The 27,694-nt window shown below is 33.9% G+C and overlaps 1 protein-coding gene across 6 annotated transcripts in view; it reads right to left on the bottom strand.

Annotated features, from left to right (window-relative positions):
- thrab (thyroid hormone receptor alpha b) overlaps positions 1–27,694 on the bottom strand; it is a 234,077-nt gene that overhangs the window by 7,008 nt on the left and 199,375 nt on the right. For all 6 annotated transcript variants that reach the window (XM_001920978.9, XM_009306720.5, XM_073918439.1 and 3 more), the window contains 5 exons: positions 25,438–25,538; positions 23,929–24,076; positions 18,895–19,100; positions 8,493–8,639; positions 2,120–2,378 (listed from right to left, as the gene is read on the bottom strand). In XM_001920978.9, coding sequence (XP_001921013.4) covers positions 2,120–2,378; positions 8,493–8,639; positions 18,895–19,100; positions 23,929–24,076; positions 25,438–25,538 — 861 coding nt within the window. The remainder of the gene's footprint in view (positions 1–2,119; positions 2,379–8,492; positions 8,640–18,894; positions 19,101–23,928; positions 24,077–25,437; positions 25,539–27,694) is intronic.

Here is a 27,694-nt window from a genome sequence, read left to right on the forward strand (position 1 = left end):
TATTCTCAAGTAACAATCACTAAATCAAGCAGGCTCATCCGAGAAATTCAAATAATAATAATAATAAAAATGATAATGATAATAATAATAATAATAATAATAATAATTGTTATTATTATTATTATTTGTTACATTTATATAGCATTTTTCTGAACACTCAAAGCGCTTTTACACATTGGGGGAATCTCCTCATCCACCACCACTGATTGCTGGTGAGGAGACAGAGAGATAAAGCAAATTATGATATGGGGGTGGTTAGGAGGCCATGATGGACAGAGGCCAGTGGCCAAATTTGACCCCTACTCTTTTTCGAAAGACATTATGACATATTTAATGACCACAGAGAGTCAGGATCTTGTTTTAACGTCTTATCCAAAAGACGGCACTCATTGACCAGTATAGAGTCCCTATCAATATATTGGGGCATTAGAACCCACACAGACCGCATTTTGAGTGCCCCTTGCTGGTCTCACTTACACCACTTTATTGTAACCTGTTGTCTGTCATGCCACAGTTTATTACTGTTTAGTGCCATCTTGTGAATTAATAATATGTAGGTTAGTATTCTTTATTTAGTCGGTTTCATTTCTGTCAGCTTTGCATTTTTGACTGTTTAGCACCATCTTGTGCCTGAATAATACTTAGGTTAGTGTATACCCTATCAGCTGTTTTTGATTCTGTCTGCTTTACATTTAATCAAAGAATTGATAAACTATCAATAAACTATTATGTTTTGTGTATAATTTGTATGGTTTGTGACAAGCAGCCATGTAATAAGCAGAATAAAGTGAACCAAGGATGGTCGTTTTCCCAGACTAAAGCCCTTCAGTATTACACGACAGGCTTGTATGAAAATACAATCATTAAGCACATTATACATGTGCTTATAAGTCAAGAGTACAGCATTTTTAAATACATTAATGAACTACTAATTAATATACATTGACGTAGAGTCATTAGCTCCTTTCAATTTTTCAGACAGGTAATGTATGTGTGAACAGGCCCTTTTTGAAAATAATGGTAAATTCGTTTCTGCTATTTTCCTGAAAGAACACTACCAGTAATTTGCCGAAATGCTGCGCTCTGTGTACGCAGAAGGAAAATTGCCGGAAAGAGCACGTTTATGATTAGAACACGCTGACGTGAGACCTCTGCTCCAGCTAATCAGAACATTCGGATGCATTCACATTCGTGCTAATGTTGAAAATAAAAGCCTTTGAATATTTTCCCAGACACATTTAGATGTTAGATGTTAGTCAGATAACATTTGTATGTTTCTTCTTAAACTGTGGAAAAAATTATCGATAAAATGCTCATGATAAACCGCTGTTTGTTCCCTTTTAAGCTCTGCTTCAGTTGCTTGACGTGTGTGTATGTAAAGCAGTCAGTGAGTGCCCGCACACACGCATATTATGTACCACTAACCATCAGCAAAAGCCCAACCCCATTCTGTGTTTACAAATACAAGCGCAGCTGTTTAGAGGTAATTTCTGGTTAATGATGTCATAATTTATCGGTATTTTAGAATTTCTTTTCCAGAAAAATTTTGGAATATTCTTGCCTGCGTGAACAGCATTTTTAAAAAATTTACTGATAAAGTCATTCGGAAATTTACCGGATATTTATAGCTATCACTGTGTGAAAGAGGCTAATGATTATTTAATAACAAATGAAATATTTGCTAATTCATAATAAGAGATTCGTTGTGTGCATTTGTTATGAAGTGTTACCCAATATTCAAGATGTTCCCAAACTAATTGCATGCTTCATGCAAGAAGTCCTCTTTCTGTCGTGTAGTTATTGTTAATGGAGCTGCGTTCTACAGTATATACAAATTCTATTTTAAGAAAGGTTGCTACCATAGAAAGTCTCTTCCTATGTATGAAGGACATTACTGCAGCTCTGGCGCCTTCTCAAAGTAGGTAGGACATCCCCAAAAGAGGGTAATAAAGTTCCAAGTAGGTCCATTACCATTAATTAATCTCAACCATTTGACTCTTCTAAAGCCTAAAAATACCATAATATGTTCCAGATATTTAAGAAACATGCTAAGTGTAGCTCACAAGGGCTATTTTTGCTTTATGAGCTGAATTACTGTAATGAAGGTGTCTTTGCTAACCTGAGCTCATGAGCAGTACAGCTTGCAGCAGCGCCACTTCTGTGTCATCCAGGTTGAACTGCGCCAGACTCTTGCCCAAGTCGAAGATGGCATCAGACACAACGCCCAGCCCTCCATTCTTGAGCTGCTCTCGTTTGACAGCCATCTCTCCGCTCAGGGTCAAGGTCTCGCTTTCTGGGTCATAGCGAACTGCAGCACGCAGAGACATGATCTCCATACAGCAGCCCTTCAGCAAGATGATCTGATCCTCACAAGGCAGCTATACAAATCAGACAATCACATGGTAATACATATTTATGTCATCTAATGGCATGTGAATGCATTTTATTTATTATTATACAGTAATACTGTATGTGCATACTGATTATTATCATTTATTTATTTGTTTGGTTCAAATTAATTATTATTCTTTTGTGGGGGATAAAATATGTGTCAATAATAAAACTTTCAAATTAATTTAAATCATTTAAAAATGATTAAATTATATCATGAATTGACAACAACCAATGAGATGGCATGATGAATACAGCAGCTGATGTGAAAACTTAAAATGAAAACATTTTAGAAAAAATATGCAACACAATATAAATATTAAAGAGGACTGTTGTGTATATAACCTTGGAATGATTACACTGTTTACACAACATGGGATACACTCACCGGCCAATTTATTAGGTACACCTTTCCAACTGTTTACATAAATTTCTAATCTGCTGCAGTTCAAACCGAGCATCAGAAAGGTGATTTAAGTGACTTTGGATGTGACATGGTTGTTTGGTTGTGGCATGAATATTTCAAAAACTGCTGATCTACTGGGATTTTAATGTACAATCATCTCTAGGGTTTACAGAGAATGGTCCAAAAAAAGAGAAAATATTCAGTGAGTTGTAGTTCTGTGGGCGCAAATGCCTTGTTGATGTTAGAGGTCAGAGAAAAATGACCAGACAGGTTCCAGCTGATAGAAAGGCAAAAGTAACTCAAATAACCATTCGTTACAACTGAGGTATGCAGAAGAGCATCTCTGAATGCACAACACATAAAACCTTGAGGTGGATGGGCTACAGCAGCAGGGGACCACACTGAGTGCCACTCCTGTCAGCTAAGAACAGGAAACTGAGGCTACAATTCACACAAGCTCACCAAAATTTGACAATAGAAGATTGGAAAAACATAGCCTGTTCTGATGAGTCTCGATTTCAGCTGTGACATTCAGATGGTAAGGTCAGAATTTGACGACAATAACGTAAAAGCATACAGTAGATCTGTTGCCTTGTATCAACGGTGTGGGGGTGTAATGGTGTGGGGAATATTTTCTTGACACACTTTGGGCCCATTAGTACAAATAGAGCATTGTGTCGATGCCACAGCTTACATGAGCATTGTTGCTGACCATGTCCATCCCTTTATGACCACAGTGTATCCATCTTCTGATGGCTACTTCCAGCAGGATAACACGACATGTTATAAAGCGCGAATCATCTCAGACTAGTTTCTTGAACATGATAGTGAGTTATCTGTACTCAAATGGCTTCCACAGTCCCCAGAAATAAATCCAATAGAGCACCTTTAGGATGTGGTGGAACAAGAGATTTGCAAAAAAGATTTGGGATGTGCTGCTGACAAATCTGCAGCAACTGCCTAATGCTATCCTGTTAAAATGGACCAAAATCTCTGTAGAATATTTCCAGTAACTTGTTGAATCTATGCCATGAAGGATTAAGGCAATTCCGAAGGCAAAAGGGGGTCCAACCTGGTAAGAGTAAGGTGTACCTATTAAAGTGGCCAGTGAGTGTAAATTATTTATAGTGCCAAAGTTAACAAAAATAAATAAATGTTATTTTCTTTCAAAATACTTTCTTTTCTTTTAAATGCTAAACAAATTTGCGTAAAAGGCATGCGTTAACTGGGAACTGGGAACACTGGGAACAGAGAGGAAAAATGGAGGAAAATGTCAGAAGACTAAAGTGATATTTAAACAGATATTTTAAACATCTCACATAATTTATCAAGAGCAACAAGGTTAGGTCCATCATTAAGTATTATTTTTTATTACAGTCTGTCTAAATAAGCTCTGTGTTACAAAATGTGGAAAATACAGAAGGTGGACCATTCAACATAGAAAATAGACTGAGGTAGTGGGTACGTGTGGATGACAGGATAAATGGCGTAGACAATAATAAATTCATTGCCATAAGGGTGCTGTGTAGTCTACTATGCAAGAATGTTCACACTTGTGGTTAAAAGAGAGTTGGTGAATCCTAAATATGGAGAAAATGCCACACGCTTGAGCTGTGAGTGATGTAATGTGGCAACATAACATGCATGCTTACACACACACATACCATTAAAACCACAACTGTACAACCCACCCCAACATGATGGTAAAACATACATTCAAACCCACCCACACTAACAAATACCTGAAATATGTGTTACTCTTTGATTATTTGGCACATATTAAAAACAACACGAATTTAGAGAAGGACAGCAGCAGGTGGACAGAAATATGCAGTTTAGTTATGTTTAGTAACACTTAAACTTTAAACTTTTCATGTACTTACTTTAGTAATTACTATTAATTATGCATTTTTAAATTCAACTAACTCTAAACCTAACCTGCATTCTAACCCTAACTGTTTGGCAAGTAGATGTAATGATTAATTCATAATATTCAGTAGTTAAATGAACCGTTACGCTGTAACAAGTACACCTTTAAATGAAGTGTATTCAAATGTTTAATTTAACAAACGACACCAGTACTTTGAACAGGTTGTAAAAGTTGTGTCCTTATAACTGAGGTTGTGTCCTTATAACTGTATAAGTGTGCATTTCATACAGAATTGACAATTCTGTATTAATTTAATTAATCATCTTGCCATTTAAAAAACTTTGTGAGTTTCTTTCTTCTGTTAAACACAAAAGAAGATATGTTTGAATGCTGGAAGCCTGTAATCATCGACTACAACCCAGGCTCATTCTGAAAACGTAGTCCTGTTGACGTTTCAGTAGACTGCGAAATACATCCTGGGAGGTGTGTATTTTTGTAGTTTTTGTTTTCCCGAATAAACATGAGGCCACTTTTTTTGTATCTCAAATGTCTTTTGCGAATGCAGTCCGCGTCCGTGCTGTTTTAGCGTAAACCCACCAGAGGCCGCTGTCAACCGTCCATCTATCTGACTGACTGAAGGATTAACTGGGTGACTTGCCAATCGACTGACCCACCCTCCTCCTTTCCTAAACCCAACCAATTTTATCAATTGATCCATCCACCCACCCACTTACTTCCCTAAACCCAACCAATGATTTACAAAAGCCGTCGAGAAAAAGAAAAGCCTTTGTCTGATTTTTACCACGTTTTCTGATTTTACCACAGATTTCTGATGTGATCTGATTTCTGAAACCGCTCTTCCCCGGACTCGAACCTGTTCATTGTGGTTAACTCTCTGCGTCTCAGGTCTGCCGACGTACACGATGAGCTAACTGGACAAACTGGTATAGCGGAAAAGCTCTCCACACGAAGGTAAGCAGTCAGCCGGTGAGCGCCAAAAGGAATGGCCTCATACCGCCCCGTAGCGTTCTCATAAAAAATGAAATGCAGCCATACATACCTCCGGCTACATAATTTGCGGTCTCTAGAAACGTCCAAGGGACAAGGTTTTCAGAATAAGCATGTGTTGAATGACTTCCATAGTATTTGATTTTTCTACTACGGAAGTCAAAAGGGCAGGTTTCTGGCTTTCATCAAAACATCTTCTTTATAGTGTTTGGAACCAGTTAATAACACAAAGAGGGTCATTAAATTTAATTGTTGAGTCTATCCTTTTAAATATGGAGCAATTTTTATTAACTCCATGTACTAACAGTGCATCCATATTTAGTGCTTCACCCTTTCCTCATTTTACAGACACAAAATGAATAAAATACATTATTTTCTTAAAAATTCTACAAACACACATAATGAAAACATGAAAGAGGTTTGTTTGAACATAAACATATCTATTTTTTACGAAATCATGTGAAGGACAAGAAGCTATACCTTATTATATGGAGGCAACACAGTGGTTCAGTGGTTAGCACTGTCGCCTCACAGCAAAAAGGTTGCTGGTTGAAGCCCTGGCTTGGTCAGATAAGTTCCTCCTGCTTTGGCAACCCCTTAATGGTTTACAAAACCCTGGAGTACTTTTTTTGAGATTTTAACAGATTTGTGTGTAGAGCATCAGTTAAGACAATGTTAGCACCTGTTAGCTTTATTTGTGAGGAAAAACTGGATAACTTTGAGCTTTTGTCAGCTAATTTCAGCTTCCGGGTTTCAAATGATTTTTGGGGCGGGATCGAAATCGGTGAAGTAGCGCAGAACTGCAAGTGCAAAGATGACACATCAGTTTATTCAGTTATTATTCATAGCTGAGTTTTCTTTTCCTATAAGAAGAGCCGGCTTCTTAATTATTCATAACTGCATGTGCTTTCTGAAGGCAAGGCAGACCTGCCAGTGCCAAGCTGTGAGACACACAGTATTTAGCTCTTCATGAATGGTCGTATGTGTTTGTTTCCATGATCTACAGGGTTCGTTGCATGTTTTTCCCCGCGATGCTGTCAGGGCTGATACAGCAAAGCTGTTTGTGTGCAGCAAGCATTTTTATCGAGAGAGCAGTACTAGAATTGAAGAATGGCAAATGTCTTTTATTAATAGTTCGTTCACATTTAGACACATCGGCATGCTGCTGTGTTTACCTAATTCCTCTAGATTACCAACAGGGCTAATGGTTAAAAAAGACAGGGCAAGAGAGCTGCTGCACTGAGTCTGCATTCAGACCTATGATTCAGACCTGGGAGTTGAGGGAAAAGTTTATCTGAACACGATTATCTTTATAATGATATAAATATCTGTATATAAAAATGACGAATAACAAATGTAGCAGGGCATTAAACTACTGTTTATTTCTTTGCATTTTAACTTTGTAAACTATAAAATCAGGCGTCTCCTCATGGTTTGTGTCTCATTTTGTGAGATAACTGTCAACAGTTGTTCGCTCTTCTCCTTCTCCCCTACTGGCCACGCCCACTCCTGCTCTTTGCTTGTGGAGCTTCATGCCAATTATGATGCATCTTTTGAAAAAATTCTGAGGTAGTCCTGAACAGAAACTGGGGGGTGTCATGACCCTTTAAGGCTGGTTTATACTTCTGCGTCGAGTGATCGGTGTGCAATGAGCGATGCCGTGCTTTTATACTTCTGGGAGGTGTTTGTGTTGCTCTGCAATAACAATTCCAAAATGCTAGCTGGCAATAGGTGTTTTTGTTTCTCTGTAGATTTTCTTTTTTTTCAGTTTTTTTTTCTGAACCCTACCTTAATGTACAAGTCACTCAAATTTGCTCATTTTGAGGCAGGAAGATTTGTAACAACTTTAATCATTAGGTAAACACATCTAGATCTCGACATTCGACACTTGTAAACACCCTCTGCCAAGCCGACCAATCACAGAGACTGCGATATGCGTCGTTGTGATGTGTAGTTACATTTTTAGAGAGGTGCGCATCAGCGCCGGCGATGACTGCATCGAAGGATAGGTGATCACGTGTAGGCTGCGCTGCAGCATACACATGTGATTGATGCAGAAGTAAAAACAGCTGTAATGGTTAAAGGGATTAAGCTGAAGGAAAATGAAGGAATGCATTACACTGATAGGGTTAGGATGAGTTTTGATCATGACACAGATTTCAAAATATGCTAATTATACTGTTTTAACTTTACCTCGCAACACACACTTAATAATTTAACTGGAATGACTTAATAAATATAAGTAGACTGATAGCAATACAATATTGGTTACACTTTATTAAAAGGTGATATAGTTACAGTGTACTACTGAGTACATTCATTTATTACTTATACTTATTATATGGTTGGGGTTAGAATATGGATTAGGGTTAAGTTAGTTACATGTACTGTACTTATGAATAATTCAATGTAAATACTACAAGTGCTTGGAATGTGTAACTACATCACCTTAAATTAAAGTGTTTCTAAATTGTGTTGCAACAAGCAGCAAATTCAATTTAAAACCAAGCAAGCAATGTTTTTGGGTGAATGCATTTATACATTTTTTTTTTTTTGCTATAAGTACAATGAACACATGCAACATGTGTACCAAGGCCACAGTAAAATAAAGTGGGTAAGACTTTATTTTAAGGTGTACTTGCTACACATTCCATGTAATTACAAATAGTTATGCATAATTACATGCACCAAACTGGCATCATAACCCTAACCAAATATTAAGTAACTACTCATTATAGTAACAAGGAAACCTTAAAATAAACTGTAACCATTAAGGGTTACCTAAAATCAAAAACAAATCCAAAACAGCTCGCTCACCTCTGAAAACATGGGCAGTTTTTTGGCAAAGTCGACGACGCGTGTGATGGCTGGGGTGATGATCTTGGTGAACTCACTGAAGGCCTCCAAATCCACTTTGTCCCCATCTGATGTGGGGGCCACCGGAGACTGTCCAATATCCTCTGGCTGCAGACACAGACAGAACAACATAGGGTTCATTTACTTGACAGAAAAACATAAAAGTAGCTTCTGCTGCAAACAACCTAATGCATTTCCACTGAGGAACACATGAATGGATCTACAGCTGCGCAGAATGGGGTGCATGTGTGGGGTCTGGCTTTGCAGTCATGTATGCTGATAGCCTTGGAAAAACCACAGTGTTTGATATCCTTAGGGTGGATTAGAGGTCAGCCATGCAAAAAGAAAGAAAGAAAAAAAAAACTCTGGACATACGGCCAAGCAACCCTGGCAACATTCTATGTATGCACTAAGAGGCGTGCTACATGAGTCAGAATAAAGGCAATTATAAGTCCTCAGGAGGCAGAGCTGCAATTACAGAATTACATTCTGGCCACTGCATATGTATTTTCTGAATGTGAGACACGGCTATGACTCACGGACTGCATTACTCTATCTGCAGTCTGTTTTTGCTGCAATCAACACCTCTGACATACGAGAATAACAAATGAATGCAATGTCAGGAATGAAATAAGGGAAATAAAACGTTCCAGTCACATTAAATTTATACAAGCGATTATACATTCATAGAAAACACATTTAACGCAAGCAGAGTGGCTAGTTTAATGTTTTAAATCACTTATTGTCAAGAATGATGTAATGTTTCATTGTTATTCAGCGTAACAAATGTATTTATGCAAAAACTAAAAACAGAATGACCTGTCCTGTAAAAATGTGTGATAATACCACTTTTTTTTTAATATGTTTTAAATTATTAAAAGTGTCTTGCTGACTGACGGGTCAAACCTGGTGGCTTAAATATAAATAGTTAAATTACAATAACTGAATAGCCTATTTGTTCAGGCTGCAGCATGATCCTTAAATAAAGTTTTAATAAGTCACCAAATAAATGTTGCTATAAAAATAAATTAAAAAAGAAAAGGAAATAAAAAAAAATAATGGGAAAAGAAATATATATACAACAAATATATTTATACAACAATTCTGTCTGGTTCTGGATTCTGATTGGTTGATAGCAATGAGATATTAAAGCAATGTCAGCACTCGTACAGCCTCTGCACCCTTGTGTATTACTCCGCCCAAGCACCATCTCAGAAATAAAAAGCCACAAGATGGCGACATAGGCCGCATAATAATTTCTTAGGGGAGAAAAACTGCGTTTTCTTTTCGTATTTCAAACTACAGTTGATAAAATCATTATAGATCAGGTACTGTAAGTGACATTCTAAGTTGATCTCTCTCCTTAAGTTGTAGTGCTGTATTTATAGAATAGAAATCTAGTAGTGTTTGCTTTGCTTTGGCTTTTTTTTGCGGTTATTGTGATCTTCCGATTGCAACAGAGAAATACTGGGAAATATCTGTATGGCATTACATGTCGTTCAGCCTTATCATCTTAAAATGTCAGCAAAGTTACCAGTTTTGTCATCATTTAAGATATTACGCTAGAGAATCATTCAAATACTAGCTCTAAAATGACTGTGAATGAGCAATGGTTTCTGCTGTCAGCTGCAGATGTCAATGAACGGCAGAAGAAAGTAGTTCCTAGTACAAAGTGATTTTTAAGACCTGTGTTTAATTTTCTATAAGTGCCTTGAAAAATATCTAGTAAAATATTATTTACAGTCATCATTGCAAAGGTAAAATAAATCAGTTATTAGAGATGAGTTATTAAAACTATTATGTTTAGAAATGTGTTGAAAAAATTTGCTCCCCGTTAAACAGAAATTGGTGAAAAAACAAACAAGTGGTCAAAAATTCAGGGAGGCTAATAATTCTGCCCCCTTAAACTGTTGTATAAACGCAATATCACACTTGTAGCAGTGCAATATGGCTGTATATCGTCACTGGTGGGAGACTAAGGCATGATGTCCAGCCATATCGCACTGCTATGAGTGTGATATGTTTGGACACCAGACCCGCTTTAAATGTTTTACCCAAGCAATTTTATGGTATTTTTTGTGCAATTTTGTCACAATAGTATGTCTGTGCATAGTAAGTGACATCATCCAGGCAGCACAACTGTGACGGTCCCTAAAGACTTTAAACTGTGCAATCACATTGATTTCTTTGTTTTTTTTATAAAGCAAATAGACAGCAATAAACAAAGACCCTGAAATCAAAACAAGACTGTTGGGAAAAAAAGTTTAGCGCTGGCCTACACACAGACGTTTTTTGTTTCATTGTGAAAGCAAACAAGGTTCAAGGCATTTCAGTTGTGTCAGATAAGCTCTTAGCATAATTACTCTTATTAACATTACCACTTATGAGCCTCGTTTTGTCAGGAAAAACATTTCATTATAGACAAACAATTTAAAAAACGCTTATTTCACAGAGATACAGAAATGTTTGGCCTTTGTGTTTTATTATTATTTGTGATAAAAAAAACACCACACTTGGTATTTTAACATGACATCAAGTATCGTAAGCATATTTGTAATAAAAGCTCTTTAAAGCTGACTGTGTTTTGTACTTCAAGACTATGTTATCCATATATTTTCTACAGTACATTAATATTAATTAAATGTACATAATATTGCCTCAGATATATGTATTTTGAGTTTTCAGGATATTCATGGTCTGCTGAAAGTCATTTGCAAACTCCAAAAAGTTTTCTTTTTATATTCAAGCTTAATTATCATAACCAACCCACCAAACAAACAAAAACACAACTCAAACTGCTCAACATCATGCTTTCCTAAAAAGAAAGCCCTCACATGAAGTTCAGAGATCAAAAAATAACAGCAAAGACCACACAGAGCTTCAATGCCAAGAAGGTAAACAAAACACAAACGAATCTGTCCAGTGAACGTGCCTCTGAGGAACTTTAACATTTGTGTGTTTGTGTTTACATGCGCTGTCTCAGTCAAACGGGACTGTTTTAATGGTGCCGTGCTTGTGTATTTGTGTAAGTTTTAACAAGCATAAAGCAAAGTGTGTGTGCGTCTGTTCTTCCAGGAGGTGGGATCTGGATGTGTCCCAGTGCAGCGCAGTGTAAACTATCCCCTCTGCTGGTCCGGCCTGGCCTTCTCACTGCTGAGAACTTGGCATCACTGTTTTTCACTACAGAGATCTTAAAACAGCCCAGTTGGACTGCGGACAGAACGGGGCAAGCATTCCCAGAGAGCAAGACTGCAGTTTATCGGGGTCATTCAGGGTCTCGGCAGAACTCTGTTATTGGAGGCATATCTTGGTAGTAAAGGTTATATAGGCTGGATTCTTTATGGGCCATTTTATAGGAGTTCTCAGTCGGTCGGGGAAGTGGTTTCTCTTTCCCCAGTGGATGATCATAACAAGGTTTAGCACAAGCTGAATGTTTAGATTGGTACGTGTCAAGTCTTTGATAGCGCCCGTAATGGGTGGGTTAAGAAAACCAACTTTAGATTTATAAAAAAAAAAAAAAAAAAAGGTCCTTCTGCTAATAAAATATGCACAATTGATAGTTTGTGAGCGATTCGAGCAGTCATTAAATGAGTGGATGAATAAAATGGATTGTACAGTACGTGCATTTTAGCATATTAATTAATAAGAATGTGAATTTCATTGGTCAAATTAGAAGGTTTAAATCAATTCGTCACCATTTTAGTTTATTATCCCATCTATGATCTTGATATCAGATAGATTTTTCATAAAATGTGGATGGGACTATGACAATTCCCATGATTTCACATTGATTACTATAAATCTCTAACAGGGAATCTTACATATTGTGTCTTTATCTAAAATCACTTTTTGTTACATATTATATATGTATATAATATGTTATATATATAATAAAAAATATTAACTTCACAGTATATATATATATATATATATATATATATATATATATATATATATATATATATATATATATATATATATATATATATATATATATATATATATATATATATATATATAGATGAAGTCAGAATCATTAGTCCCACTTTGAGTTTTCTTTTTCTTTTTAAAATATTTCCCAAATGGTGTTTAACAGAGTAAGGAAATTTTCACAGTATGTTTGACAATATTTTTTCTTCTGGAGAAAGTCTTATTTCTTTTATTTTGGCTAGTACAAAAGCAGTTTTAAATAAAAAAAAAAAACATTTTAACGTCAAAATTATTAGCCCCTTTAAGCTATATTTTTTTTTTTCGATAATCTACTGAATAAACCATTGTTATACAACAACTTGCCTAATTACCCTAACCTGCCGTTTTTAACCAAATTAACCTAGTTAAGCCTTTAAATGTCACATAAAAGTGTCTTAAAATATCTAGTCAAATATTATTTACTGTCAAAATGGCAAAGATAAAATAATTCAGCCATTAGAAATGAGGTTCTTATGTCTTCAGCTGTGTTGAAGAAATCTTCTCTCCGTTAAACAGAAATTGTGGAAAAAATAAATAGGGTTAATATATATATATATATATATATATATATATATATATATATATATATATATATATATAATGGAACGTGATTAATCGTGAATAATCTTTTCCCAGCATTAGTAAATATATGGACTCCCAAAACTAAAATATGAACATTTTATAATCCATAATAAGGTCACATTAAAATCAATATTCTTTAAGATGTTGGGAAGGCAGTTTATTTGATTTCAAAACAGAGCCTTTGTGTCTCCCCTAAACTCCTCCTTTCCATTTTCTCTTCCTTTATCCTTCCACCTTTCACAGTGGGTGGCATATTGTCCCAACCAATGAGCGATTAATACTGTCTAAACTCTCTTTCCTTCCTTTTTCATAAACACGGAGGCTTTTACAAAAGCTCTCACATTCCTGTTCTACCCGTCACTAACAGTTGCTTTAACACTTGCTGTTGGCCAGCCACAACTGATACATGCAGACTGCTATTGTCACTCATTACATTGATTAGCAAGCTGTGTAAACAAATGCTAATCTGTACTGACAGAAAAGGCCACATCGATGCGCTAAACTAAAATACAAGCAGTGGACAGACAGAGAAATAACATAAACGCACTAAGCTAAAACACACATTTAGTTTTACAATAGTTTTTTTTTTTTTTTGCTTCAGCTTAACATGTTTTTCTTCTTGAAATGTTTAACAGAGCAAGGACATTTTCACAGTATTTCTTAATCACTGTGCATCAAAAAAATTCAAGCAAAATTAATTCTGTCAGAATTTGGTCAAAATACCTCCAGCTTTAATGATATTTTGTATTTAGATGGCAAATAGACAAAATTATATGACATGTATACGTTTTCCACCACACCTGACTTATACAGTATCATATATCATATAATACCTTGTTATTATAACCCAAGCATTGACAGAACGCTTCAATTTTATTACTTGCAAACTAAATTAGCATGCACAGAAATAAAGCAATGTTTACATATCAGAGTCATTAATTGACTCCTGTGCCAGACACAGATAGCACTGTTACTCCTGTATGAAATTTAGTCATTCTTATTAGGGCTGGGAGATATGGAAAAAATGTAATCTCGATAATTATTTTCCATATTGAACATTGACGATGTACATTTTGATATAAGTTTTTAATGCTACCAGATTTAGGAGTACCCCAACAATGACTGAAGCCACAAAAAAGAGAGGGTCCAATAAATGGCATAACTTATTTTCGGCCGATACATTTTCGGTGGCTGAAAATTCGATACATCTCTAATATCAGCACACTTTCAGATTTCTATTGATACACATTTCTGTTGTGTGATTGGCTCTTAGATCATTCATTCATTCATTAATTTTCTTTTCGGCTGAGTCACTTTATTAATCTGGGGTGACCACAGCAAAATGAACCGAAACTTATTCATCATATGTTTTACACAGTCATGTATTCAACATCCAAACACACTCATTCACACACATACACTACAGACAATTTTAACTAACCTACTTAAACCAGTAAAGTTTTTACATTGCACTTGAAGCTGAAGGATAGTATATGCCAAAATAGAGGAGTGCAGGGCACAAAGTAACGCAGGGTAAAATGTAACACAGAGTTTTAAGATATTAGCTAAGTATTAACCATGGCATGCTTCTGAGGTTTTTGCCACAATGTCGGCAGATGTGCTCCTGCCAATTATTGAAAAAGTTTAGTAAAATTTGAATGAGAAACACAAGAGGAACCATTTTTGCAGGATAAAATTATTTTTTATTATTCTCTATTTTTTTGTATTTAAATAAATCTGTGAAAGTATGTGCGTAAAATCTTATACTGATGTGATACTTCAAGGCTAACAATATTTTTTCTTCTGGAGAAAGTCTTATTTCTTTTATTTTGGCTAGTACAAAAGCAGTTTTAAATAAAAAAAAACATTTTAACGTCAAAATTATTAGCCCCTTTAAGCTATATATTTTTTTCGATAATCTACTGAATAAACCATTGTTATACAACAACTTGCCTAATTACCCTAACCTGCCGTTTTTAACCAAATTAACCTAGTTAAGCCTTTAAATGTCACATAAAAGTGTCTTAAAATATCTAGTCAAATATTATTTACTGTCAAAATGGCAAAGATAAAATAATTCAGCCATTAGAAATGAGGTTCTTATGTCTTCAGCTGTGTTGAAGAAATCTTCTCTCCGTTAAACAGAAATTGTGGAAAAAATAAATAGGGCTAATATATATATAAAAAAAAGTAACAAAGATTAAAAAAGATTTTTTAACTATTTTAAAAGTTGTAAAAAACACACAGTAACTGCTAGTCAGTTTTGAGGAAAACACAACACAGCGGCGTTAGTTATAATAGGGTGTTACAAATAAGCCACACACTTGGTCATTAATTATACTAACAAAATAAATGTTGAACTTTGAATATAATGTTATAAACTTTTTAAATAAAAAAAATGTTTTAGTAAAAAATATTTTTTAATAGAATTTTATTAAATTTATTTCTAATAACGCAAATAAATGCATTGTATAATAATGGATAAACATGCAATTAAATCCAAATGTGTATATACAACATATAAATAAATATACATGATGTGCTATGTAGAATAAAAATAATGTAAGTAAGTAAGAAATATACTATTTAAAGTAAACTGAATTCAATTAATTTTGTGAAATCTGACTTTATAAGGACATGTTACAAATAACCCTCCGTCTGTTACAACTTGCCTCGCAGTTGAAGTAAATAGTACCATTTTTACCCCTGGCACTTTTAGCAATATTGCCCAGAAACCATAGGTCCGGTGATCATACTTTCAGTGCTCATTTGGAAGAGAGACTTGTGTGTTGTTGGTAAAAAAAAAAAAATTGTTTGTCTAACCCCATTACTTTGTTCTTTATTTGGCCAAAACCAAAAAGTGTTAATTTGTACCCTGCAAAAAATAAATAAATAAATAAATAATAATAATAATAATAATAATAATAATAATAATAAACCTTATTAGGGTTTAGTTTGTCAAATTATTAAGCTTAAAATGTGTTGAGTCTTTGTTCTTGGGAAATATTGCTAATGTTTTTTTTGCCTTAAAACATACAGAAAACAAGTGATCACTAGAAAATTCCCAGTTTCATTGGATTTACTGCATTTATTAAGTGTGGATTTCATTAAAATATGACTATTTTTTATATTCTATGAAGGCGTAATAAAGTTTTGTTCCGATTTTCAAATTAAAGTACAGCCATTTGACTACCCCAAAAACAACACGTCGATTCCTTTTTTACATGATCTTTTCAGAAGCCCCACAGTGGAAGTGATTTAAGAGTGGCTGTCAGATTGCGTCAGGCATTCCAAAAGCACTTCTAAACTGGAAAGAAGAAAGTTTAAGATGTCAGGGATCATCAAAAGACACTGTGCTGTTTGTGGAAATCTACAGCCTCTGCGCAGGCCTCCAAAAGTCTGCAGCCTCAGGAACGCACAGGTTTATTTTTAAACAGCTGAAATCTGTCTACAGCCGACACAAGCAAACAAAAGCTATTATAATCAGTGCTGCTGTCTGAACTGGAAACATACAGCATACAGACGCCCATTCAGGTTCAGACATACGCATAGTCTAATGGCAACAGGAAAAATGACGAGTTAATACACAATCACTGATTTGCATCTCTGCACATACTTCAGAACATCAGAAATAAGCCGATGCATCATTTTTTTGACAAACGAGGCCATAGTGATGAACTGAAATAAAGTTTATTGAGAAGACTTTACAACTATTAAATAAATGCAATAAACTAAACCACACACAAACATGCTATTTTTTTCTCCTTCAGTCAAACATACAACCATGTGAAAAATTTAAGATAGCCTTTTGAATTTTATGGTTTTCTGTATCAGCACATAATGTTAATAACAATAAATAAATGGTCCTTGGCAGGGCTTGAAATTTGGAAGATAAAACTCAGATCAGGGTTCTCACTCTAAGCCAAATGTCAAAATCTTTGACTTTCACTCACTAAAAAGCTGAATTTCCATGATCTATGAGCACTGTGCACACAAAAAGAAAAGAATATATAAAATACGTCTTTAATAGCGTGTTGTCAGCCCACATCTGTTTATTGTGCTAAAGCCTGAAGCGAAGCTTGACTGGAAGTTTCAGCAGATTAAATTACTTTATTTAATTCAAGGGGCTTGTTAATCTCCTCGATTAGATTCTAATCTTAATACATCATTGATGCATGAAATAGTGGTTCTTTTACACCGATCTAAGGGCTTTATTTTAATGATCTAGGCACAAAGTCTAAAAAAGTCTAAAACGTCTAAAACGCATAGTGCAAAATCATTAAGGGCACGTCCGATTCCACTTTTAATGTTGTAAGGATGGGAAATACGCTTTGCACCACGGCGCATGGTCTAACAGGGCTGTGCTTATTCTCTTAATGAGTTATAGGTGTGTTTTGAGCATAACGTGCATTAAATTAACCAGAGTGGCATCTCCCATTACCTTTAAGATTCAGTTGCATCGCACCATGGCGTATTTGCTTTTACATGGCGGACTTTATAGGTGATAAAAACTGAATCAAAGGTAAAGTTGAAAAACTGAAAACTACAGCTCAAGGATAAAGAATGAGCCTCCTTCATTAGGCCTCTATATTTTCTCTTTACTTTAAGTCTTTACTCCTTTTGTGGATAAGGAAATGGTGTTGTAAATATCACTGAAGACATCCATTAGCCTACAGATTTAATTTTGTTTGTTAAGCGCAAAGATTTGTTTTAAAACTGTTTTTAAAATTCAGTTGTAATTTCCAGCAAACGAATACATGAACAATAATAACGAAGTGTGGTCAAAAAACTGAGTTATATCCAAACACACGTCCTATTCCTATGCCCCATATGGTGATGCATATGTCTCCAAAACCTGACAGGTGGACAGATCTAAATTTGTTCTTATTAAAACAAATACAAATATGCATATTATAAATAATACTATCACTTATAATTCAGCAAATTGTCATGAAAAAACTGAAAAATCTGTATGTAAAGATATTTGTGTATTGCTGTACATTCTGTGTGTATCAATGTGTAAGTGTTTGGACCTGCGTCGGCGCATAACTAACGTGCCCAGCGCTGGACTTTAGACTATCTTTTTGTTGGTCAAGGGCACACTCTATTTCAGTTCCTAAAAATATCAACACACCAAAAATGCGGCTTAACACACCTCCTTTTTACACCAGCTCATCCATGGGCCCACAAAGAGGCAAAATGGATTTGCTATTTAAACAACATGGCGCAAAACATGAAAATGAGGGTAGCACTAGGTCTGAAAATAGCAACAAATTGAGCCAAACATGTCTTGCGCCTTATTGTACCGGATGTATTATAGGGCCCTAAATATGTTACTAAATGCCATGTGCAGAGACAAAAAAAAGGTCAAAAACAGTAACAGTAAATTACAGTAGCTTGCAATCTAATTAACTATATTTTTCAATTCAGCCAGACACCATTTATGTAACCTAACATACGTAATAATAATAATAATAATAATAATAATGATAATAATAATAATAATAAAATAAAAACATACAATGATAAAAATTTAATTTTGATAAACTAAAAGTTTATTTAACATTTAATATTAATAACAAAAATTGCTGACCTAGAAAAAAACTGACTTTTTCATGATTGTATATATTTGTCCTTACTACTGGGAGAAATTTGAAGTGAAAACAATATTCTTCAGGATTATGTGTTATGTGTTTGTTCTGAACATTTGACAGCAAATTGTATTTGTAAAACATGCAAACCAAACAAATAACCTCTTTCTGAAATATGAAGCAGCAAACAGTAGACATGTTGACAGAAGGTGCTTACTCACCAGGAACTTGCGCTTCTGTTTCCAGTGCGAGCCCTGTGCATTGGTGTGGCGATGCGCTTCTGTTACGACACGGATCAGCTCCCACTCTGAGCTAGTGGGTTCTGGCCGATTCTGCAGAGTCTTCACCATCTCCTCCTTCTTCCGCTTCTCACGGTTCTCCTCAATTAAGCGCCGCTTCGCGACCCGCTTGCTGTCGTCCAGTACCACTACACCAACGAGAAAAACTGGTTACTTCCAGTTAAGTAAATTTCACTCATATAATCACAATAATAATAATTTAAAATATTAATAATAATAATAATAATAATTATTATTATTATTTATTAAATGATAACATATTTTCATAATAGAAAACATTCAAGTATAAAAGAAAATACATAAGTATTAGGAGAAACTAACCCCTATAACAAAATATCCCATTATGAATAAACATTTTGTATAATATACAGTAAACCCCAATTTAGATTTTTTTTTCTTTTTTAAATATTTCCCAAATGATGTTTAACAGAGGAGGAATTTCTGTTATGTCTGTTATTTCATAGTATGTCTGATAGTATGTTTTTTTTCTGAAAAAGAGTCTTGTTTGTTTTAATTTGGCAAGAATTATTTTAAAAATAAACATTTTAAAGTTAAAAATTATTAGTCCCTTTAAGCTATTTTCAATAGTCTACAGAACAAACCATCGCCATACAATAACTTGCTTAATTACCCAAATCTGTCTAGTTAACCAAATGAACCTAGTCAAGTCTTTAAATGTCACTTTAAGCTGTATAGAATTGTCTTAAAAATATCTAGTCAAATATTATTTACTGTCATCATGGCAAAGACGAAATAAATCAGTTAATAAAACTGTTATGTTAAGAAATGTGTTGAAAAAAAATCTTCTTTCCGTTAGACAGATATTGGGGGGAAAAAATAAACAGGGGGTCTAATAATTCTGACTTCAATTGTAGCATGTTTTCAAAGACTACATGAATTGAGTTGCATTCTGATTTGCAGAGTCATTTTCTAAGCACAAATCTCACTAGTTGTTAATAGAGGTGAATGTTTTATATAAAACATAAAACAAAATGCTAATTACCAGTGTTGGGCAAGCTACTTACAAAATGTAGTGATCTAAGCTATTAGCTACTCTACTTAAAATTTAGCTCCAGAGCGAGAGGTGGCAGTAACTGACCAAAAAGTTTGCTGTTGACCACGATAATACAGGAAGAAGAAGAAATCATCATTCTTGCCATCATATGGATTTTATTTTCATCGCCTAGACACCGGCCTCACAGCTCCATGAATCTTGGTGCCGTCATTTACTGATTTGTGATCGGTAAATGTATCTGTGTGGACTTTAGGATGTTACTTAACTAAAAAAATAGCTTCAATACTGAAAAGTTATTTAATTTAGAATGTAGCAATGCTGCCACCACGCTAGTACTGACAAATGTAGTTAAGCTAGTAGCGTCACTACTTGTAGTGAAAAATAAAATATGTTGAAATGTTGTTATTCAAGTTGAATTATGGAAGTGAAAACTTTGCAGTGATCAGTTAAAAATGTAAAGGAAAACAAAGTAGGTAATAAAGCAAAAGGTACTATAATTAAAAACACAATATAGAATAATAACATTATAAAAAATTAAAACAAACAAACTATATAAGGAAACAAAAACAAAACATGTAAAGCAAATAAAACGACAACAACAACAAAAAATGTAAAACAAGACTAAACAAAACAAAAGCAAAGCAAAACCAAATCAAATATTCAAAGCAACATGAAGCAAAATAGAAGCCCAACTCAAAACAACAACCAATCAAAGCATAGCAATTCAAAACACTAAACAAAACAAACAAACTATTATAACAGTGACATCATAAACGATTATGAAAAATAAAAACCCCAAACAGATATATTGTTGTATTTTAACTTCTAAAACATGTTTTCCTGGAAAAAAGACACATTCTAAAAAAAGAAGAATGATTTTGCAGTGCAGAATTGCAATGACAGAATGAGTAAGGGCATCGAGGAGGGATCAAAGTAGAAATAAGAGACATCCATAAAACATTATATCATGGTGAGAGAGGGAGTGACAGAGAAAGAAGAAATGTGGACTGAGCTGAACATGTGCTGTACATATGTTGAGGCATATAGACATATGTAAGGGGAACTCCCCTGAATAAGCAACTCAGTTTGCACAAGATTAATGTACATTCGCTCTCAACGTGCTTTGCGTATGGAATAAGCAGGACTGCACTACTGATCTAATACAGACTGTTGGATTATTCAAATGCTTCCGTTTTGAATTGTTCTCAAGTTTAATAAACTTGACACTAAGAGGCTGTTGCATGCTTCGTTTTGATTCACTGTTAAACATTTAACTGTTACAGTTCTATATAACTACGCTAAATAATTTTAGTTACTTTACTTTTTTATATTTTACTCTAGTAACACTACTGATTTAGTTATTTTACCTTTAGTTACTTTACTCTAGTTACTTTATTGAGTTTAGTTACATTGTTACTTAACTCCAGTAATTTACTGATTTTAGTTAATTTTGATACTTTTTCTAGTTACTTTATTGACTTTAGTTACTTTAAGTTACTTTACTGATTATAGTTGCTTTAAGTAACTTTGATCTAGTTACATTACTTTTATTCATTTTACTCTAACACTACTGATTTTAGTTACATTACTTTTAGCTACTTTAGTTACTTTATTAAATTTAGGTTCTTTTATTACGGATTTAGTTTCTTTACTTTTTTATATTTTACTCTAGTAATTACTGAATTTAGTTATTTTACTTTAAGTTACTTTACTCATTACTTTACATAGTTTAGTTGCATTACTTTGTTTCTTTACTCTCATTACTTTACTGATTTTAGTTACTTGACTAAGTTACTTTACTATGTTACTTTCCTGATTTTAGTTACTTTAGTTACTTTACTTTAAGTCACTTTACTCTTGTTACTTTACTGATTCTAGTAACTTCACTTTTAGTTACTTTACTCTTGTTACTTTACTGAGTTTAGTTATTTTACTTTGAGGTTCCTTACTGTAGTTACTTTACTGATTTTAGTTACTTTACTCTAGTTACTTTACAGAGTTTAGTTACTTTACTTTTAGATACTCTAGGTACTTTACTGATTTTAGTTACTTGTAGATACTTTTACTCTACTTACTTTACTGAGTTTTGCTACTTTACTTTTAGATACTTTAGTTACTTTACTGGGTTTAGTTACTTTACTTTGTTATTTTAGTTACTTTACTGATTTTAGTTACCTTACTTGTAGATATTTTTACCCTACTTACTTTACTGAGTTAAGCTACTTTACTTTTAGATACTTTAGTTACTTTACTGAGTTAAGCTACTTTACTTTTAGTTTCTTTACTCTGGTTACTTTACTGATTTTAGTTCCTTGACTTTAAATTACTCTCGTTCCTTTACTGATTTAGTTACTTTACTTTTAGTTACTTTGCTCTCATTACTTTACTTATTTTAGTTACTTTACTTTTAGTTACTTTACTCTAGCAACTTTACTGATATTAGTTACTTTACTCTCGTTAATTTTTTGATTTTAGTTACTTTATTTTTAGTTACTTTACTCCAGTTACTTTACTGAGTTTAGTTACTTTACTTTTAGTTACTTTACAGAGTTTAGTTACTTACTTTTAGCTACTTTACTCTAGTTACTTTACTGAATTTGGTTACTTTACTCTCATTATTTTATTGATTTTAGTTACTTTACTTTTAGTTACTTTACTCTTGTTACTTTACTGATTTCAGTTACTATTCATTCAGTTACTTGACACTCGATACTTTACCGAGTTTAGTTACTTTACTTTTAGATACTTTAGTTACTTTACAGAGTTTAATTACTTTACATTGTTACTTTAGTTACTGATTTTAGTAACTGTACTTGTAGATACCTTTACTCTAGTTATTTTACTAAGTTTGGCTACTTTACTTTTAGATACTTTAGTTTTGTTTAGTTTAGTTTTGTTACTTTTTAGTTTAGTTTTGTTACTTAACTCTAGTAATTTACTGATTTTAGTTACTTTAATTACTTTACTAACTAGTTACTTTACTTTTATATATTTTACTCTAGTAATTACTGTACTCTAGTTACTTTACTAATTTTAGTTACATTACATTTAGTTACTTTCTCTAGTACTTTATTGATTTTAGGTATTTATAGATACATTGAGTTACTTTAGTAACTGAAAGTTTTTTACTTTTAGATACTTCACTCAATTTAATTTGCTGATTTGAGTTAAAGTACTTTACTTTTAGATACTTTATTCTAATTACTTTATTGATGTAGTTGCTTTACTTTTGAAAAAAAAAAGGCTATGGACGAGGTAAAAAGGTTGAAATATAACATATGAACAATGTCTTTAAGTGTGGTAACCATAGTATGAGTGAAATTTTTGACTCCAGTCCACTTATTGTTAGAAAATAAAACACACCAAAAGTGTAAAGGCCGCTGCGCTTTGCATAAGTTCCATTTTATACAGTTCATACTGACTTTTCCTAGAAAATCACCAGTAGAAATCTTTTGAAGAGATCATGTGTGAACAGGACCTATTTAAAAATACCAAACAATATGTTCCTACTATTTCTCAGAATTAATATTTGTAACATTAGTAGTGTGTGTGAAGTTGCTCTGGTAATTTTATTCCAATTTACAAATATTACTGAGTAAAATTTAATAAACTTCACACTTTGGTGTTGTTGAATGCTTTATTTTGATTCACTGTTGAACATTCTAAGGTGTGCAGTTAGCAGTGTGAGAGGGGCTTTAAATACCACATCAGGCCTCGGGTATTGATCATAATCTAAAATAGTTTATAGATTATCATCAATGTTTTTTATATAAGCTACTTGCTAGTTGTCTAATTTGAAGTCATCTACAGTATGTTTAAAATCACAGTGGTCTTGATGCAAACCCATATTCTAACACATATGTTTTCATTTGTCTGTGTGTATTTTTGCATGTTCAGTGGTTTTACATGTTATTTGCATGTGTGTGTGCATTGGCACTTACAATCCATGGCCATTCCCACGGCAATGCATTTCTTGAAGCGGCACAGCTGGCACTGGTTGCGGGTGATCTTGTCAATAATGCAGCAGCCATCGTATTTACAGGAATAAGAGGGATGAAGGTTTTTCTGGATGGTGCGCCTGAAAAATCCCTGAGTAAAGGAGAAAGAGAGGGAGTTTAGGGACAGGTGTTTTCTGTCATATACTGTGCTTCCTGTGCCACATAAACAGGTGAACTACAAAGTGCCTTTTATCTTGTGTTGCTGTAAATGTATCAACATACAGATTTAAGTGACATATTGCTTAAAAAAAATTTATCAGCATGTTTGGAGCCTCACTAGTTGTTAAAAAGGTAAATGCTTTAACAAAAGAAAAAAAAAAACTAAAATGACAAATGAAAAACAAACAAACAACAATGTAAAGATTAAAGCTGCAAGTAGCGATAAAAGGAACCTCACACCCAGGCTCACTTCCACTCGGTGGCCTTAGGATGAATAGGATGAACTCTTCACAATTTAGCATAACAAAGGCCTTTGGATTAGACTAATATTGATCTAATAAAATTTGTAGGAAGAGTTTGTTACAGTGTAAATCATGCCATTTCCTGTTGCCAGTAGGTGGCGCTATGAATGGTGGCTGTACCTGGAAATTGGCATGTACATACGTGTTCAGGTCAGGACCAATTTTGGTGTTGATTTGATAAAATCCCTAGGAAGAGTTTATTAAAGTACAACACCTGGAAATGGCAAAAACTGCACTTTTTTTTTTTTTGAAGAAAGTTAAAAATATCCAAATTCCTTTTGAGTTTTAGATTTTGCTCCAAGAGACTTTTTTGAAGGAATTGAAGGTTTTGGCATATTGTATATGTGTGCCAATTTGCAGTCCCTAAAAATCATAAAAAGAAAAGAATAGCAAAGCAACACAAAAACGAAACAATAAACAAAAAGAAAAAAATAAACAACTAAAAAAGAGAAGTAAAACAACACAAATGCGAAACGGAAAATACAGCAAAAAAAAAAAAAAAAAATTAAAAAAGCAAAGTAATAAAAACTACAAAAAAACAAGCAGCCAGGCGTTGGAACTCCGTATCAAAAACATTAGCTCGTTGACAACGTTTAAAGGAAGTATTTTACAGGAAGCCTGCTATTAGTAAACTGAACAATATGTTTTTGTTTTTGTAGCAGGGGAACTCTCAAACTCTCAAATCTCTCTCAAGATCAGCCTGTTTAGACAGGAGTCACAGTCACAGACTTTCACAGCGCAGTTGTCATTCACAATTCACAGGGAGACCGACAGCAGATAAGATGTTGTTTAGGGTTCTGATATGACAAGTTTGAATATGCTAGGAGTATGAGTTTCACAAATGATGGCAGGATGTTTCATTGAAAACCTTGGAGCAGCTCCACACTATGATTCTATATAAAGTGACAGTGGAGTTTTTATTTGTGTTTGTGAGCCTGAAGTGTCTGTTAACAGATGTCACTGTGCACAAGCGATAGCAGAGAAGACCAACCTTACAGCCCTCGCAGGTTATGCACCGGTAGTGATATCCGGTAGCTTTGTCTCCACACACCACACACGGCTCATCCTTCTCCAGATAGCTGGGGATGTACCCTGCCATGCAATGAATAAATAGAAGGTTAAATAAATAATTCAAGTATTTGATCTTAATATTCAAAAAATGCAAAGCAATACAAAAACAGCTAAATAAAATGGCAAAACAAAACAACAAAAAACAAACCTAAAGCAAAGCAAATGAACAAAAATAAATATGTTTGCAAGCATAAAATTCAACTCAAAATTACAAATCTAAGTAAAGCAGATAAAACAAATACTAAGCAAAACAACGCAAATCAAAACAACAATCAAAGTAAGGGGCCGATCACACAGAACACGCTTTTAAGTTCCAAAAACGGTGCACCACACTGCCTTTTTATTGACAAGAAAAAAAGCATGGTGTGATGTCATGATGTCACTAGGAAACGACTGAATGCGCGAGTGTTGCTGTTAACGTTGTTATAATTGTAATCCTTAATAAAATTATGATATTCAAGATTTGTAAAGTAATACAGCTCTGAAGAAGTTGAAACAGTGACCACTAGACTCTCCTTCATCTTTAAAAATTCTCTGTAGTCATCTTGACAACACAAACACTGTTATAACCTCAACCAAAACCCGCCTCTGCTTTCATTTGATTGGAGAATGAAAAAAATGTAACTGATGTGACGGACTTTTTCTGCTAAGAATTTACTTTTTTTTTTTTCAATTGCGAGTGCACAGCACGCAACAGTAAAAACGCAGGGCGCGCAGGGGGCGTAAGCAGCACTCAAAACGCTTGCGGCCATTAGTAAACCATTCAAAAGATGCTCCCCTCAATGCAAAAAGTGCGTTCAGCGTGATTGACCCCCAATAAAAGCAAAACAAAAGAAAAATAAAACACAGAAACATGCAAACAAGAAATATCATCAAAACAAAAAGCAAAAGAAATCAAAACACATATAAAAACATAAAGCAGAGCAAAGAAAAATAAAAGAATTGTTACGCACAAGCTTGATATTCAAAGAAACAAACTAAAACAACATACTGTATCAAAATAAAACAAAACGACAGAAGTATAAAACAAAACAAACAAAACAAAACAAAAAGCAGAGCAAAACAAACTAAAGCATGGTGAAACATAGTAAAACAAGTAAACAAAAAAATGCAATGCAAAGATAAATAATAACAATGCTAAAGAAATACACAAGCCTAATATTTAAAGATTTACTTTTAAGGAAATCTTTTCCTAAAACTAGGGTGTACTCTAATTCATTGGTGGAAAACAGTCATTATTCATATTCATCATCAGTCATATAAACATTGAGTTTAGAAAAGTTCAGAAAGAACATATTTCATTGTTATCTGAGTACTTTTTAAGACATTGTCTTGTTAACCTTGACTGGTGAAAACCCTGAAGAGCCTTGAATGACTCTAAGAGTGACACTTGACAGCAGTTCAGATGCACCAGTGTGTCCAACAGGAAAAACAGCCACTTTTCTAAAGGTAGTAGACTGCTTTAACCACTCAACAAATGAATTCTATGAATCTTTTTGTTTACAATGTATACAATATTGCTTTACACACATGGTACTGTGTACAGAATTAAATATTACTCATATTACTATACACAAAGCTAAATAATATAGCCTCGATGCACTATTTTTAAATACTGCAGTTGTTAAAATTGTGTTGTGTTGTGTTGTGTTGTTAAAAAGTGTACCTTGGCTGGCTTTATTTGAACAAAAACTGTACAATTGTAATACTGTTAAATATTATATACAAAAAAAATAAAGAAAAAAATAAAGAAGAAAAATTCAAAAGAACAAAATAAATTGTTATTTTTTAATATATGTCTTGATATGGACACATACACAAAGAAAAATACAGAAATCAAGGTAAATCATATTTGCAGTCAATCCTTCTCAAGTTTGCATTGCAATGCTACTGTATTATACTATTTAATTTAGTTATGGGATCAATGTTTGTGAATTCCAGGAAGTGGCAGTGTAATACAGACAGAACTCTGTTGACATATTGATTTTATTTCATGATGTCTGGCATTATAATCCAAATCTATGAGTGACTTCCTTTGTTTTGACATGACAAAGACATTTCAGTAGTCTATATGATGGAATTAAATTATTTAAGCTCTAAGGTCATGTTTTTGAATTAGTTCTGTTGAGCTGTTAATTGCTCTTTAAAAGTGTTTAAAAGTTAAGACTTGTTTGGTT

This window comes from Danio rerio, chromosome 12, assembly GCF_049306965.1.
Source record: "Danio rerio strain Tuebingen ecotype United States chromosome 12, GRCz12tu, whole genome shotgun sequence".
Taxonomy (NCBI): Eukaryota; Metazoa; Chordata; class Actinopteri; order Cypriniformes; family Danionidae; genus Danio; species Danio rerio.